At 29.6% G+C, this 18609-nt stretch overlaps 1 protein-coding gene across 2 annotated transcripts in view; it reads right to left on the bottom strand.

The window, feature by feature from the left end:
- Positions 1–5198: 5198 nt before the first annotated feature.
- Positions 5199–18609, bottom strand: part of LOC142326270 (mpv17-like protein) — a 46621-nt gene continuing 33210 nt past the window's right edge. For both annotated transcript variants that reach the window (XM_075368612.1, XM_075368610.1), the window contains exon 5: positions 5199–7998. In XM_075368612.1, the coding sequence (XP_075224727.1) occupies positions 7775–7998 (224 nt within the window). In that variant the 3' untranslated portion in view covers positions 5199–7774. The remainder of the gene's footprint in view (positions 7999–18609) is intronic.

Genomic DNA, 18609 nt, shown 5'->3' with positions numbered 1-18609 from the left:
TGCCTATATACAAATCCAAATAAGTTTTAAAGACTTCTTTGTGCTTTGCTATGGCTTTCTTGTCCCATACAAGGCTTCTGATATTTTGGTAAAAATAGAATTCTTAATTTTTTCACATTTTATTTTTTTAAATTGTCATCTATAAATACTGCCTCCAAATGATATAAATTCCCCCACTCATACTTATTATTAGCAACGTTTGTTATCTAAAGAACAAGCAGCATTAGATAAATTGTCTGGGGTCAAGAGATGTGGAGAATTGACCAGTTCCTTTCTCCTTAAGAAGCATAAAAAATTGTAATATTTACAATTTAAAAGACGATGCTTACAGATTCAAATACTTAATTTTGTTATTAATTTTAAATACTACACAGAGCTTCAACTATTGTAATCAATCTATACTCATTTATTTTTCCTTTTGTACAGTTAAAATTTCAGGAATGCAAGAAATTTAATAAATAATAATTAATAAGTAATAATTTAATAAATTAATGCAAATAATTTTTAGAATTGATCATAACTGTCTTCTTCCTAAAGTAATTTTCTATGTTTTTATTAGTATTTACATTCAGTAAAACTTAAACATTTATTACTGTCAATATTCTTTTATTCTTTTTTTGAGGTAGGGCCCTTCCCTCCTCCCTACCTCACACAAACCCGCTCCATTGTAGACTGAATTCTTAAACAAAATATAGGTTACTAGGATACTGTATTAACAACGTAAGATTCATGAATTGTTTTTTTATTTATTTTATAACTAAATTTCACTAGGCATTTTTAACAATTAAAACATTTTACAGTAAATTACCATTTAAAAAAAAAAACAAGTGTTTCAGAAGATACTTAATTCTAACAATTTTAGGAACTTTATGGCTACTATAATCATACTATAAAAATAATTCATCTTCTAAGAATGGATTTTTTTTAAGGTTTACAATGATTCAACATAATTTCCATCTTAAAAGAAAATTATTTTTTTTAGATCTATGGGATCAGGTCATACCTCAATAAATTTACAGTATTACAAAAACGCACACACTAGCATACAAATACACAAACCAGAGGAACTTATCACAACATATTGCAATAGTACTTGCTGTTGACTAACATGTCTAAAACTGGGTCTTTATAGTCCCAAAACAATGTTAGCATCACTTTACCAGCTGATAAGTAGATTTTGAGTTTTTTCCTGATAGGTGAACCCTGATGTTTACATTCCAAAGTCTGATGTTATGACTCTGGCTGAAAATGATGAATCCAAGTTTCAATCAAAATTATTATGGCATCTAAAAAAAAAAACATTACCTTCAGTTAAACCCAACATCTAAGTTCTGGGTATATTGAATTTGGATCTCTTGTCTAGTCAAAATATTAATTTTGAGAAAAACATCTTGGAACCCACCTCGAATATGTTTTGCAGTAATTCAGCTAATCGTGGATAATGGAATGACAGTGCTGATACTCACACTTCAAATTTCAACAATTTCCTAGATTTTTTAGTATCTATTCTTGTGATTAATATCATTAAGATGATTTTGTAAAACCCAGTAGAAACTTCCATTACAATGAAAATCAGTTCTTTCATCGATCTACTTATTAAAATTTGCAAGATTAACAGACTTATTACCACACTATTTTAGTGAATTCGGCTTGTTTTATACCTTCAGAAAAGAAGAATGTTATCACAGCATACTGTTCTTCTATGATAGACATTATGAAATAAAAAATAAGTTATACTATTTCTAGAAGCAGATATTTTCTATGTTGGGTACCAACTTGAAGTCAGTTTCAGTTTACTCTATTAAATATTATTTCTACTGTTGCTGTTTGTTATTGAATGACTCTCGTACACTTTGTTATTTATAACAGTGTTGAAAGAAGGCTGCTTTTTAGCAGGAAGGATAACAAGGATATTTATATAGATTAATTTCTAATGAAAATATTTAAATTAGAAAACTTAACACAAACTAATAGAAACATCACATTGCAGGAAATTTATTTGATTTGAAGTACAACATTCAGATGTAATTGATGTTACATTATCTTAGTTGTTATCAGATGTTGCAGTGGAAGAACCTGCAGGTGTCGAATTTGCATACCCTGAAGTATAGTAATTTTGAGTTTTAGGCCTTTGGTTACACATAATTACCAGTTGACAACTGAAATAAATATTGTCTATGTGACTTTGAGCAATGGCAATTTCTATGTCAATCCTGCCGCAGCTCCATAATTTCCTACGTGCTCCGCATACACTGAATAATTGTCACTTTTTTAAGTATTTTTCATAAGAATTTTCATACACCAAACTGCCTCCCCAAATCACTGCTTATGGTTTTTATTTGAGGGTTGCTTACAAGTTTGATTGACTACCTAAATTGGTGGTTTATTCAATCACGTCATTCAATTCATTATCTTTATGAAGTTATTGACCATATTGCTGCTTTCTCTGCAACAGCAAATTCTTAATTACCAAGAGTATTCAGTTAATTTTCTGAAAAGATCATTATTATTAATATCAAAAACAATATTGTTTGTAATAATAGATTAAAAATACAAATTTTGAAAAAGGATGAACTCAAAAGTACAGTATAGGACTAGGATAAGATAATAGAGTTTAACTACATTACATGGAAATTACACTAAAATAGACAAAAACATATCATAGGATGACGTTAACATAAATGTATTATATTTTATTTTTGCAGATACCAAAATCGAGTGATGAATGAAAAACTAATTGCTAATAATTTTTCAAACATGGAATTATCCACACTGTACAGGCAGTATGGATGGCAAGCATATAAAAATAATCTCCCCTGAAAATAGCGTCTCCAACGCTATCAAATCATATGATTTTTAAAAAGTATGCCATATGATTAACTGAAGATAAATCTAAATCTGTGTATAAATTTTATGCCAAGAGATTCTGTCATAGTTACCTAACTGAAAACAAGATGTCCCAGTAAATTAGTACTCTATTGTTTTTATTATTTGCAATCGGTTATCAAGAATTTAAGTTGCTTAATGTTTGTGAATGACGTAAACATTTTTGAACTGAATCATACTTTGAGATGCTCCAGATGGTATATTTAATTGGTGCATTGTAAGTGATCTAGATATGAATAAGGAAAAATGTAATTCTCTTCTTCACTCATTAAAGGAATCCTTCTTATCTTATCATAGTTGAACAACTAACAACATTGTTCTAAATCATAATGCAAGTGATTTTGGATTTATTTTTAAATTCATTTCATTACTAATTTACAGATGTCCAGGCTTCAACAAAAGGATGGCGTCCTTTTTATAAGGGAAGATACATTAGTATACTTTTATAACACCCTCTTGTACAAAATGTGATTGTATATAGACCTGGGATTTAAAATCCATGTCATGATCAAGTCATGACATGACTTGGCCATACAATGTGTCCAATGTTGGTTTCAAATTTGCTTCAGACATTGACTCCAATGTGTGTCATTATATGCTCTGTCTCCCCATTTATTCAATGTTGAAGGCAATGCAAAGTCTCTTTTTCAAATGCAGTAGTCTTCACAATGAAAATTATACAATTGGTGTAGTTGTAGCAGCCGCCAATGTGATCTCTCTTTTCTCTTATTTGTTATAGAAGAAAAAGAAAGAAAAATTTTGCAGAAGGCGATAGATAGTTTCTTTCAACAAAAGAAGTTATTAAAGACAAGGAATTTTATTAAAATTCAGTATATGAACTGCTGGAGTTGACTAACCACTCAGTAAGCTAATGTTATGAAACACATCTATTGTTGGATGTATGGCACAGCCAAGTTATGAGCTTCAATTCAGAAGGTATTAATAAAAAGTAATTGAGGACATTTATATACACACTGTGCAAGATGCAGAAAATTAAAGGTTTTTTTTTAATTTTTATTATTTGAAAATGCATCAACAGAGTAACTTTGGTTCTTCAAAACAAAAATTTTTAATTGTATTTAAAATAAATTGTAAGAAATGCAGGATACTTTACTATTAAAGACGAAGAGGATTTTTTTGTTTGGTATAAACAAAAAACTATTCGATCGATTGCAATAAAATTTTTTTACCTATGTTTTTTTGGCATAACTGAGAAGGTTTTTAGAAATATTTCATCTCAAAAAAAAAATTTATGTAGTAGTGGAGATTTGCTGGTTGAAGCACGCAATTCAATAAATTGAATTAATGAACTGTGAGTCTCTATCATAGTGTGAGCTGCGTTTGAACTAAATGATTCTAATCAATCGAATGAATAATATTACAAAAATAATAGAACTAAATTTACATTAAATAAAATAATATTAAATAAATTTCTTTTTAACAAGTTCCCGTGGGGACTATGTGTGAGGCTAGAGTGGTGGGTGAGGTAAGTGAGCTCCTCACAGGAGGCTAGACAAATCATCACCATCAACTAATAACAAACAGGGTGCCACTGGGGAGCTGTTTTGGAAGGTGTAATGGGGTGCTCTTATAATATCTCTGCAAACCCCTGGTTTACTACACCTGCCAACTGTGACTGTAGTGGAGTATAATTTTACATATTTCTACAACCATCTTGACATATCACAGGTCTAGGCAAATGATTCTAAAACTTCATTTTTTACAACTTCAGGAAGATGCCAGACCAATTTTTCATGAAAATCACATGCCAGACTGTAATGAAACTTTTTTTTACAAAAAGCAGTAAGTGAAAATTCAGCGCTAAGCAAATACTTTCAACATAACAGTTTTTACAACAAGATCGAAGGCGACGCAACGCCTATTCCAACGAGACGCCTCTGCCAGACTTTGCATTTCATCAACAGCACTGACTAAATGAAAGAAATTAGCTTTTTCAAGACTAATCAAATTATTCTTAGAAAAATGTTGCAACCTCCTGGTCTATTACACAATTCCTATGACTTGATCTAAGGAAAAAGGATCTGCTTTTCTGATTGGGTAGTTTGTAATCTTACCCATGACTTTAAAATTATATTATTCTACTTCTTCAGAATATTCAATTGTTATTATTAACCTAAAGAAATTATAGTCTTCAGTACAGTTTAATCTTTAAATACAATAACAATAAAATAATTAAAAAGAAATAATAAGTTTATAATTCTTATTTTGTTTATATTGTCTTTTTTATGGTTTATTTTTTATGTAGCATTTAGGAAATAAAAGGTTAAAGTTTAAAAAAATTAATAAATATCGATAATTCAAAAGATTTTCTTTATTAAAACTTACATGTTTACAATTATTTTTAAAGCTCATAAAATTGGGCAAATTTTTACACTTTTTCACAGTCCAGTAAAAAACAAAAGACATACAATATCTTTATGAGTTCAATGAACTCATATAATTTAAAATTGCTGAAAAGAATAGCTCTGAATCTGACCATTATATTGTTTGTAATGATATGCTAAGATATATATATATATATATATATATATATATATATATATATATTCTATATATAATAAACTAATGTTAGCATACTCATAATTTTGTAGAACTTTAATAAAATTTGCTTTGAATTGTATCCTAATTATGTACTGATATAAATATACCATTATTTTCTATTCTAATCTTATTTAAAAAATATTATCAGGCAATCATATACTGGCCAACCAATTTTTTCATGTTGTGAGTGGTGGAGATTTTGTCATAGATACTTCTGTCTAATTAATACATTGATTATTATCATTTTATGTGCTACCAACAGGAAATAAACTAATCATACTGCCTTATAACTCTAGGTATTCTAAATTTAATATACCTCATCAGAGCTGCCTAACCTTTCTATAGTGACTGACACCATTCATAAACGTTAAAACCATTATTGTACAATGAAATCATTTTTACAATGAATTCAAGTAATAGATTAATTTTTATATAATTAATTACATTAATAGATTTTTTATAATTAATATTAATATATAATTTAATATTTACTGATAAAGATACATAAAATATTTTTATAGGCACCTTACTGAAATGTAATATATATATTTCTATCATAAAATAATTATGGTATACACTTGCACTTTCCATAAAAAAGCCATGTATGATTTAATTTTTAAGTAATAATCTAACTTACAATGTTCTGTCAAAATAATGATTCATGAAATGCTGTAATAAGTATAAAAACACAGAAGAAGAAACTGCAGAAAAGAAAGGAGTGACATAAGAGTAATGTATGAATTAAAAAGCATTTTGCTTTTTAAAAAAGTAGAATGCAAAGTAGCACTTGAACTGTACAGTCAAGAATTATTAGTGATAAAAAGTTAAAAGAAAGAAAATAAGTTTTGTTGCTAACAGTAAAATTAAATTACTACGTTTTTTGTAATAATATATATACTTATGTGCATTAAAGTAACGAAAATAATTAAGAGAATTCAATACAGGATACACATACACCAAGAAAAATATTTTTTAGTATGTATATAATTTTCATTGTTTTCTATTTACAACTTATTTAAAGAAACAATCTCAAAATCACTATTTCTCTTTCTCTCCTCTTCTCTCACACACTCTCTCTCTCTCTCTTTCAAGTATTTACACTGATAAAACACAAATTTGAGCTTGATTTTACAAACTTTCTAAGCTTATATATATATATATATGTGTGCTTAGAAAGTAAGAGTATAAAGAAAAAATATATGTACGTCTAATATGTATATGCTAAAGTTTATAGCGGTTCTGTCTGTTTGCAACAGAATCACTTGAGAGCCAACCAACCATTTGATTTCAGATTTTCAGAATATCCTGAAGGTTTTAAGCCTTTCCTTTAAGGGAAGGTCCTAGGTGAAGTTGTGAATTTTTCAACTTGGACAAAGACTAGATTTTGTTTTTTGATGTAAAAAATAATAGATTATGCATTTTATAACATATCCAATTCTCATCTCTCTCCTTGACCTCTTGCCAAAAAATAGGGTATTCTAAAGCAATAGAAAAGGATATGTTTGTCTACAGCAGAAACATATCAGAGCTTCTACGTCAAGAACGAGGTAAACATTGGAGGAAAGAGCTTATCAGGCTTTAATTGTTATTTATCAGTATTATTCTCACAACCTTGAGGATAACAAACACAGCAGGGATCCAGGATAGACAGGAAGAGCAAAGCAAGCCCTGACCGGCTGGTGTGTGTGTATATATATATATATACTCTTACATATTTTTTGTTTGTACTCTTACTTTCTCTAAACAAATTTTTAAATAAAACTGTTTATGCTCTGTTATGCTCTAGGTGTTTATCTCAAGGACGGAAAATAAAAAAAATAGAGCATGAAATAAGGTTCAAAGTAACAGAAATGGAAATTATACTTTGATATAATTAACACAACATAATTAAAGAACTCTGATTGTAATTTCCTTTTGAAGGGTTGCTTAACACTGAAATATGGCACATAATACAGTTCTTGACTGTATTGTACAAAAACTCCGATATTAATGGTATTTTTTTGATAAAAATTTATCTTTCTATTCAATTAAAAACTCTACTTCTCAAAATCTATTTGAAAAATTCTTCGCCTTATTTGAGCAAAATTATTATAATATATTCTAGTAATATCTTATTTATTTAGTATGAATAAATAAGATAATTAAAAAGAGGGGAAGTAACAAAATGTAGATGAAGGCTTTTGATTGATGAAATTTAATGATCTATCCGTATATTATACAATCAAAAGAATTATTGACAACTACCTGTTATTATCATACTAACAAAAAAATCCCTAAAATAATAATACGTGATTATGTTTTATAACTAAAAAGATATAAACATTTGTTAATCAGTTACTTTATGTAATTCTTCTCGTTTTAAAATACATAGTATATTTATCCAAATAAATGAACATGTTCCTACATATACGACTCTTGCTGGAGGTGGCACCAATAGGAAATTAATTGTTTGTGCTGGCAACCAAAAACCACAGCTTGTCTTAAATGTTGGTATAAATTTCTCACGACATTCTTCTAAAAGATCTTCCTTTCTTTCCATTAGACTCATACCTAATTATGACAAAAGTAATTGTTAATTAAATTAAATATATCAGTTAGGCTAATGTATACTTATACCAAATTCATCATATGAATAAATTCAGTTACAAGCTATATTTCTCCTAGATTTTTTGATGTTATTTCATACCTTCATACTATATTAGCAGTTAAAAAATAATAGCATAGATATTTTATCGACAAAATAAAACAATAAAAATTTAACCCATCCTTGAGTATTTTTATTACCTAATTTTCAGCATCAAAAAATTTCATTACTTTTTCTTTTTTTTTGAAAGAATATCAACTGTTTTATAAAAATTTTTGGAATGACTTTTTTTAAGGTAAATAATGATTTATTGGAAAAAATTTAGAAAAGATATTTTACATGTAAAATTTTTCATGAATGCATGTACTTAGTATCACACTAAATTATTAAAATGCAATAAATTAGTGTATTACTATAAGATGGGTGTTACTGCTTTTGCCTACATACAGAGATTTATCAGAGGTAAAATTGATGAGATAGTTTCAACAGAATCGATAAATATTCTTGTACCCTGTTTTAATGTCAGGTCTTATTACGTACTGTAGCAGTTATGTTTATCTTTTTAACTTAAGAAATCTTTTTTATTTGCCCTGTAGTCTTTTTATAAAATTTTGATCTCTAATTCTGTTTTTGTATGTTTTTTTAATTATCAATTGTGAAGATACTAATGAAATAAGTAAAAAAATGTTAAAGGCCATTAATAGAAATTATTTAACCATGATAGACAAAGATGCAGAAAAATTCAGGTTTTTAAATTAATTTTATTTAAAAATTCATCAACAAAAATATAGTCATTCACTAAAAGCAAATTTTTTATTTTATTTTAAGTAAATTGGATTAATAAAAAATAAATGGATTATAAATGGATTTGGTGATTTATTAAAAGATTACAATGAAAACACATAATTAGGTTTATTGTACATCAAAGTATTGTGGTGTATTAAAAATGTAAAATGTTAGTTACTATCCATTTAAAACATTATTTGTTTTAGAATATTTCACTCAGTTGTAGAGATGGAGAATAAAAAAGAAAGATACTTGTTTTTATGTTTGAATTAATTTTTTTATTGTTTTGAAGAATTTTTTTTAATCTGAATCAATTTACATAATTGATTTGTCTTTATCTGTAGTCTCATGCATCAAATGTCATATAATATTAATAGAAACTTAAGGCAAGTAATAATATAAACTAATAAAAAATGCAAAGAATGAAAGCAGTAAGTTTAAGCCTTGTCATTATAAGTGAAGGTTTGGATCTGAATTGAGTAGGTTCTGTGCTCAACCTTGTAAGAGACACTGGGATGGGAGCCTCAACCTTATTCAGCGCATCCCATATGGTTGACAGGTAATTTTCTTCAGATTTGAGTCTCCAAATTTAAACATAAAGCCTTTTAAGAGGCTTAGAGATTTTGAAATTGTTGGAGGTCGTTCGGGAGGAGATAGCTATGGCTTTTATTATGGAGACTAAAAAAGTGGAATGGCCACACAGTACTATATAATGAAGTGAATTTAAATTCCAAAGCAACATCAGGAGTTGCTACAATAATGAACAGAAAACTGAAAGGTAGAATGCATTCTTACAGTTGGATTTCAGTCAAGATAATGTGGGTTTGATGTAAAGTAGAAAGAGACTACAAGAACGTGTTTTGCATACATTTTTTTCTTTTTTTCTGAGTGACAAACACTTTAGCACTACTGCCCAGAAACAACATATATGTTGTAATAAACATGCAGTTATTTTTTGTCTCAATTAGAATAATAAATTTTCCAACTGCTAATTACAATAAAGAATTGATATACACAACAGTAATTTAAATATTTTAGAACAAACAGACGGCCCTAAGGAATAACACCTGATCTAAAATAAGTGTTTTGCATATATGCTCCAGAAGAAGAAAAAAAGGAAAGAATTGAGGAGTTCTATGATTTATTGCAAGATATTCTGTAGAAGTATTAGTAAGAATGATTACATCATACTATAATGCAAGAGTGGGTAACATGCCAAACATTGTGGGTTTGTCAGGAATTTGTAATGTTAATATTAATGGAAAACTGGTGTGTGACTTCACCACATTCAATGAGATGAAAATTATGAATACTTTTTTATGCATAAATAGATACATCAATATACTAGAGCTCCAAATCAATTGTGCTCCAAATTTGAAATACAAATTTGTGGAGGAATTTTGAGCACAACTGATTATTTTATAGTTAATGTAAAGGCTGCGGGATAGATTCACCAATGTGTGTGTACATGTATTTCATAGATGTGATGTAGATGTAGGAAGCTACCATTTCCTGCTTTGTTTAAATTTGGTTAAGAGATGGGTAAAAACAAAGAAAGAGAAAGTATTGCGGAATGAGGAATACTCATGGAAAATACTCATGCATCTTCTTTGGATTATGGGAATACAACTGCTTTATCAGCAAAGGTTGACTGTGATGAATAATTCTTTCCATTGGAGGATGATATTGATTTAGAATGGGGAAATATTAAGAGTATATTGAAAGATCAGCCTTGGAAGCTTTGGGATCTAGTAGGAAGGGAATTCAGCCTAGGAGGTTGGTTGTATGGAATGAGGAAATTTGGAAGATGGTTGACAAGAAAATGAAGGCAGAAAATTAATAACAGAAAAGTAAGCTTGTGAAACAAAATTACAAAAAACTCAAGTTTCAAATCAAGTAAGATAGTGATGAGGAAAGTTCAGCAGGACAGCTGGGAGCAGTACATTTCTGACATTGACCATGACAATCATGGAAGGCAGCAATTGGATTATAAGAATTATGCGGCAGTTGAATATGAGGACTTATTGCCAATAGAGGGATGGATTGCAAGGAGGATACCATATCCTTGTCCTTACAAGGATATGGTCAAATTGAAGACATAGGAATGGAGGAGTTGGGAGAGGCCTTAACTAAAATGAAAAACAGGAAAGCAGCTGAGCATGATGGCTTGAAGGTGGAGCTGTTCAAATACACAGGTTCCTTAGATTATTAAATTGTGCTGGAGAAGACATGCTCTGCCAACGAAATGGCAGGATGCAGTAATTTGCCCAATATTTAAAAGGAGGGAAAGATCTAATTGTGGAAATTATAGAGACATTTATCTCTTGTATATGGCATTAGATCTATTCAAAATTTTTAACTGCGAGACAGATCATTGGTTGACATTTTGCTGCTTGATGAGCAGTCGGATTTTTGACATTGACGATTGTGTTCAGATAATGTTTCCATTTTGAAGCAAGTAACTGAGAAGAGGAGGTAATAATATAATAAAGAAACCCACATTGCTTTTATTGATTCTGTTAAGACTTTTGACATGGTGAGCAGGAAGAAATTATATGAAATTTTGGAAAAACAAGGTTTACCTTTTGCATCTGGCTGAATTTATAACATCAGTATATATTGATTCAAAGATATGTACGACCGGGAACAAAAGTTGGTCGGTGATGGTGAAGAAGCCTTTGACATTATGCAGTCTCTCTCCTAGTCACTTTAACTTATATATATGAGGGTTATTTTTTTTCAAGGTCCAATCGGTCGCGAAATAAAAACCTGCGCAAAAATTGGATGAACCTTTGCGCGTATGTGTTGCGCAGCGTCTCTAGTATGTCCTTCAATCATGCTGCATCGCTTCGTTTAGTTCTGAACATGCAGCTAACACGTAAACCTGTCTTCCAAGCACGTAAGCATCTCCCGCCAAGTGTGAAATGCGTGTGGTAATTCGATTTCTTCAGGCTGAGGAGTGTAATGCAGCTGAAATTCATCGACGAATAAGTAATGCGTAACTTAATAAGTAATGAAACTTCAATGAGTGACAGCAAAGTGCAACAATGGTGCAGGAACTTTAAAGCAGGACGTGCAGATGTTCATGATGCAGGCGGTCAGGGAAGGAAGTGAGTGTCAACCGATGATCTCGTTGAGCGAGTGGATGAGGCAATTCAAAAAATCGTCGGTTCACAATTTCTGTATTGAGTGATTCATTTCCTGAAATTTCAAGGTCAGCTGTCTACACCATTGTAAGAGACTTCAGTACCGCAAACTGTGTGCGAGATGGGTTCCCAAGATGCTGTCCATCACAAAACAATGAGAATGGACACCTCCCTAACATTTCTCCAGCGCTACCACAATGAAGGAGAAGATTTTCCAAGACCCTCGTCACAGCTTTTTGGACATCTTATGTTGTTTGAAAATGGTGTCCCTTGATCGCCATTTTGACTCTTGGAAATAGAAAAAAGTCGCACAGAGCGATATTTGGTGAATAAGGTGGCTGTGATAGTACTGAAATTTGTTTTGAGGTTAAAAATTGCTGTACTGACAGAGCAGTATGGGATGGCGCATTATCGTGATGCAGAATCCAATTATCAGCAATGTTGGCATGGACACGAAGAACTCGTTTACGAAGTCTTTCTAAAATTTCTTTGTATAAATATTGGTTAACTGTTCGTCCAGGAGGCACCCACTCTTTATGAACAATTCCCTTGGAATCAAAGAAGCACACAAGCATGCATTTCACTTTTGACTTTGACATGCGAGCTTTTTTTGGTCTGGGTGATCCCTCTGAGCACCATTGTGAACTTTGGCGTTTTGTCTTTGGATCATATTGAAAAACCAACCTTCATCACCAGTGATAACACGGCTCAACAAATCTGGATTGATTTCCGTTTGCTCTAACAGATCGGCTGCCACATTTTTTCGTGTTTCTCGCTGATGTTGTGTGAGATTTTTGGGGACCATTTTTGCACAAATCTTTCTCATACCAAGATCTTCAGTTAATATTAGACAAACCATTTCTCGAATGATGTTGAGTTCTTCTGCAATCATTTTTACGGATAATCTTCGATCAGATCGTACGATTTCACGCACCCTGGTCAAGTTGACATCTGTCCGTGAGGTTGATGGTCGTCCACTGCGGTCTTAATCTAACATTCGTTCTGCCTTCACTAAAAATTTTATGCCACCGAAAAACTTGAGCTCTTGACATAACCTCCTCTCCAAAAGCCTTCTGAAGCTTACCATAAGTTGTCGTCGCGTTTTCACCCAATTTAACGCAAAAAGAAATGGCATACCGTGGCGCAATATTTTGCGGTTTCATTTCTGTGACGAGAGACACAAACACGTGTTCACTTATTACAGCACAACTCACGACTGAGGAGTTGCATCAATGTGCCGCTTGGACTAGAAGTAGCTTATAGACCAAGGTCAAAGATGGTGTGCCTACGCAAGCTGCAGGGTTGCCACATCTTGCAAAGAAAAATCAGTCTCCATTACTTTATTGTCGCACCTCGTAGTTCAAAATGTTTAACATAATAACACTAATAAAGAAATACACATAAAATTTATTTTAAAGAAATATAACTCCTACAGGAGAAGTTATCACGGTGGTGTAAAATTGACAGAAAATTACTTTATTCTGCAACCTGACCTTGAAAAAAAAAATCCTCGTAGATGAAGTTCTTCAAGTATGGAAAATAGACTAGATCATTATGGTATTGATAATGGGGAGATAGGAGGGATTTTTACTGTTCTGTTTGCAAATGTTTAGGCTGTCATACTGATGAAAAGGTCAAGTTGCAAAGTTTATTATTTATATGAGACTGGGTGGGGATATAATTTAAACATTTCAGTAGAGAAAACCAAAGTAATGGCCTACAAAGGAGTAGACCCTGTTAGATCTAACATAGTGCTAGAAAATTTAATTCCAGAGCAGGTCTCTGGATTTAGGTTTTTACTGCCATTCATTCTATTGAATTTCTCAATCAGGTGGGCTCTGAGGAATAAAGTGAGGAGAGATACACTTCTGAAGTTTTATAAGCTATTATCGATTTCAGCTCCATGGACTCTCAACTAGTGCACATAGGCAGAGGCTCCAGAATGCACAAATGAGGTTTTTGAGGTCAGTGGCAGAAAATAGGCATTTGGAGAGACAACGTAATGTTGATCTCCAAGAAGATTTACATATGCAAACACTCAATGAAACAGTTCAAGGATACCAGCTAAAGTGGAGAAATCATGTACAGCATATGGATAGAGGAAGCTTTCCCAGGAAGTTCAAAGACTATCAACCTATAGGAAGAATTGTTGGGCTGACCCAGAATGCAATGGGAGGACCAGTTTAGGGTTTTGGATGACACCAGGCAGTGATGTCTAAGGTTTGATGAAAAGAAAACATTTAAGATTAGTTTAACTTTTGATATCTACAGCCAACAGTAAAACATCATGGGATGTATTAAAAAAGTGGTACATTGATATTACTTTTAATAATTTTACCTTTGATAAAGAATTTTAAATATTACAATAAGTTTTTCACAATTTTGAAAGAATCTAATAAGCTATAATTTAAAATAGACATTTATTTATTTATTTAGTCTTAATTAGTACAGGCTAATTGTCCAAGCACAGTTTAATATTTTTTTGTATGATTAGAATATAAATGAATACCTTGTTAAGTACCAAGCCTGTCTGGGATTCAAATCCAGAACCTTCTGGATGAAAGGCAAGGTGTATATTTGTCCAGATATATTCTATAAGCATAGCGAGATTTCAACCACTTTGATGAACGGTATGTGGTAGAAGAGAGAAAATAGGGTATTGTATTATTTCTTTAACTTTTTAATATTTTTACCTTAGGGCAAGTTTATATTACGAACGCTGAAAGGATGATAATGAAAATACTATTCAGAAATGTGATATGTAAGTTAGTGTCACAATTTATTGTCTTTTCTTATCTGATTTTCAACAAACTTATGGGGACGTAAATTTTATATACTTTCTTCCCAGTTTTATTCCCTCTCTCAGAAATCATTAATTTAGTACTTAGATGCCTGGTTTAAAAATTTAACAGTTATTCTAGTGTAAATATACAATAAATATTTTATATATATATATATATACTAAAGTGAAAATAAAACTTAAGGTACAGTTTTTATATATATTTTTATTTCAAATAAAACACTATGTGCATACAAAAACCATACTCATGTAATTAGATTATTTTATCAACTTAATAACAACCTCCCATTTCAAAGTGCATTACTTTACATTCCTGTAATATTTACATCTTAATTCTATTGTTCTGTTAAATTTGTTAACTTTTTGTCTTAATAAACAATTTAAATGCATTACAATATTAAATTCTGTGTACGTATAATATTTCTGAAGCATTCATAAACAGTACACATGATATATAAATTTGAGATTTAAAGCTGCAGTTTAACATTAGCTTAAGGAATCCATGTTTTGATGTTTTGTTTAAGTACTATTGTGTTTTGCATTAAATTTTATTAATTTTATTATCGTTTAGTATAAATGTGAATTTTAAATTCATTCACTTGTAAAAAATTATTATTTTCAGTTGTTATTGTCTATATAAGCTATTATTTTCACTGATGAAATACTGATGTTATAACATATATGCAATTTCTGGGTTATATTTGTCAGTCATCATTTGTCTGGCAGTTAAAGACGTTTCACTGCTTAATTTTCAACCAGATTCCCAATAACTATTTTAAAGATATATCATTAGAATGAGTAAACTTCAAATTCTAGAATGATAAAGTTCAATAACTGTAAGAAATATTGAAATTAATCCACCATTTTGTCATTTTTACTTCCTTGTATGAAGTAAAGGAAGTATTGTGATAGTGAAAAATTTTGATTTTCAGATTTCAATGGAAATATCCATTTTGACCATACTTGAATCCATTTATTTTGGTGTGATGTCTGTACAACATATATATCTCGCGTAACTCAAAAACAAATAGCCGTAGGATGTTGAAATTTTGGATTTAGGACTTTTGTAATGTCGAGTTGTGCTCCTCCCCTTTTGATTGCAATTGACTGAACCAAAAGTGTCCAAAAAGGCCCAAAATTCCAAAAAATTTGGATTTTGGACTTTTTCTTAACTGCAATAATAAGCACTCATTAAGAGCTTTTCAATGATATATCATAACTGGTACGTGTTTTCATTGGTTCCAGAGCTATATTCAAATAAAAGCTTAATTAATGAAATATTTGGATCTTAACAAGGAAAGGCACATCGGTTTGATCAGTCTTCACCTTTTTTTTAACTTTTTCTTTTAATTATTTTTTTTTTTAATTTAAGTGTATTTATTTAATAAAATTATTAACTCATGATTGTAAAAAAAATTTACAATAAATAATTATTCAATAATAATAAAAAAAAATATGAAAAAAATCAGAAGTTATTAGTGAAATAAAATTTTATGTACTTTTAAAAATGTGTACATGTAATTTAAAAGGCATTATAACATATGTGTGTATGTAATAGATTTGATGTGAAAATTATAATTTAGAATCGCATTATTTTTGGATTTTCTAGTTTAATTTCTATTTAATATTATTTAATTATTCTGGAGTTTCTGTTTAATTTTATCTACATTAAAGTTAACTACAGAAAAATAGACCCTCACAAGAACAATATATATACTGAGGCATACATTCCCGATCTTTAATAAATTGCAAAAAATTCTTATCTTTTAGTTCATTACTCCTCTAATACTGTCAGACAATATTCTTCCTAATTCAGAGTTGATCATCATTTCGTTTATTTGTTTTTTGTTGCCAATCGTTTAATCGTACTTTGGTTTGAAAAATTCTTCTGATCTTAATTGATGTACACATTCTGTAGTTTTCAAATTTTCTCTCTCTACATTCACCATCCTCTCTTAATCTTTTTATTCTTTCCTTGGTCTTAACATTTTCTTCTTCTTTATATTTATTATTCTCTTTTTATTCTTTCTTTGGTTTTTAACATTTTCTCCCTCTTTATATTTATCATCTTCTCTTTAACGTTTTTATTCTTGTTTGCAACATTTTCTTCCTTTTTATACTTATCATCCCTTCTCTTAAGAGTTTTTATTCTTAACATTTTCTTCCCCTTCATATTCATCTTCTTGTCATTTTTTTGAGATATATTTCTTCATATTATCTTTCTTTTTCCTGTATGGTTGTTTCTTTTTCATTTTTGATTATTTACCAAATAATCCAATAATAAAAACGGAATATTTTACACCATAAGGTTGAAATTAACATTTGTAACCAGTATACACTGGTTACAAATGTTAATTTCAATTTACTAAATTTTAAACTGCTGTATAGTAGTTCACTAAATGGAATAGTTTAATAATTATTAACTTTTATTTATACGACACACCAGAAATTTAAAACTTTTGTTAATCAGCAACTCACAAAGATATGAATAATACTGATCTAGTAATACAAGTAATAAAGGGACTTTTACTCTATCCTAATATTTCATGTAAGATTTTTGAATTAATAATTGTAAATATATTTGATGTTAATATAAACTATTATTTCAGCAATTGTGGAACTGTCCAATTTATTAAAGAATTGGAGGATCGTATCTCACTTTCAAATGAAGTACAGCAAAAAATGAGTATATGTAATTAATTAGGCATACAAGGAAGTTATAATGTGTCCACGACAGATTTTTTTTCTTTAGAAGAATAATGTAAAAAATGTCATTTCAAATTAATTTTTTACTGTATTATTTGATACTTAGTTGAAATAACAAAAATTGTAATATTTAATATGTAAAAACAAATTTTAATATTTAATATTTACTCACTTTGATCTTTCTGTCAAAACATGGTTACTTGAAATTAATTTGAAAAAATGAGATGTCTTTCTGTTTACTTATAAAACACTCAACTTTTCGGGTAAATTTATTGAAATTTTCAGATAAAGTTACTGACTTCAGTAATTGAAAGTTATTAGTTGAGTGTTTTTATAGTTCCTAGATAAGAACTTCATTAAATACAAAGGGCAAACTGGAAACTAAATATTTCCAGACATAAATTTACATATCTTACCAAATATTTAAATCAAAGAAACTAATCTTAAAATCATTGCTTAAATTTATATTCCTTTATTCCAACTTACTTTAAAAATAAGATTCCAGTACTACTCCAAACATCAGAGATCTGTAAAACAGTACACTGGGCAGGTAAACAAAATTTTAGATAAAGGAAAGTCTTAATGAAAAGCATAAGAAAAGTAAAAAAAAAAAATTAACTAATAAAAAAAGTAAAAAAAACAACTTTTATTATGCATCATTAAGACTTGCCTTCATCTAAAATTTTTTTTACTTGCCCACTTTACACTTTACAAAGCTCTGATGTTTGGAGTAGTACTGAAATCTTATTTTTAAAGTAAGTTGGAATAAAGCAATATTAATTTAACACCCTGACTTTAAGATTAGTTTCTTTGATTAAAATATATGGTAAATTAATATAAACACCTCAGGAGCATGCAAATTAAATTGTTAATTGCAAGAATTATTAAATTGAATTTCACTATAGACTTTTTTTTATCAGAAATAACTCCTCAACCATTTTTATTAAAAATATATTTTGTTTTTCTAACGTTGTAATATATTGTAAATAAGAAACCATAAAATAAACAAAGGAATAATTTAACTATGAAATTCATAATCAAAACAGGATTTAAAAATACACTTTGTCTGGTAACTTAATACTATATAGATTGTATCACACATATTAAAAAGCAATTAATCTAAATCTATAATTTCATTA

The sequence above is a fragment of the Lycorma delicatula genome, chromosome 6 (assembly GCF_047948215.1).
Source record: "Lycorma delicatula isolate Av1 chromosome 6, ASM4794821v1, whole genome shotgun sequence".
Classification (NCBI taxonomy): Eukaryota; Metazoa; Arthropoda; class Insecta; order Hemiptera; family Fulgoridae; genus Lycorma; species Lycorma delicatula.
Note: the sequence above shows the minus strand (reverse complement) of the source record. Positions and strands in the feature narration are given on the sequence as shown.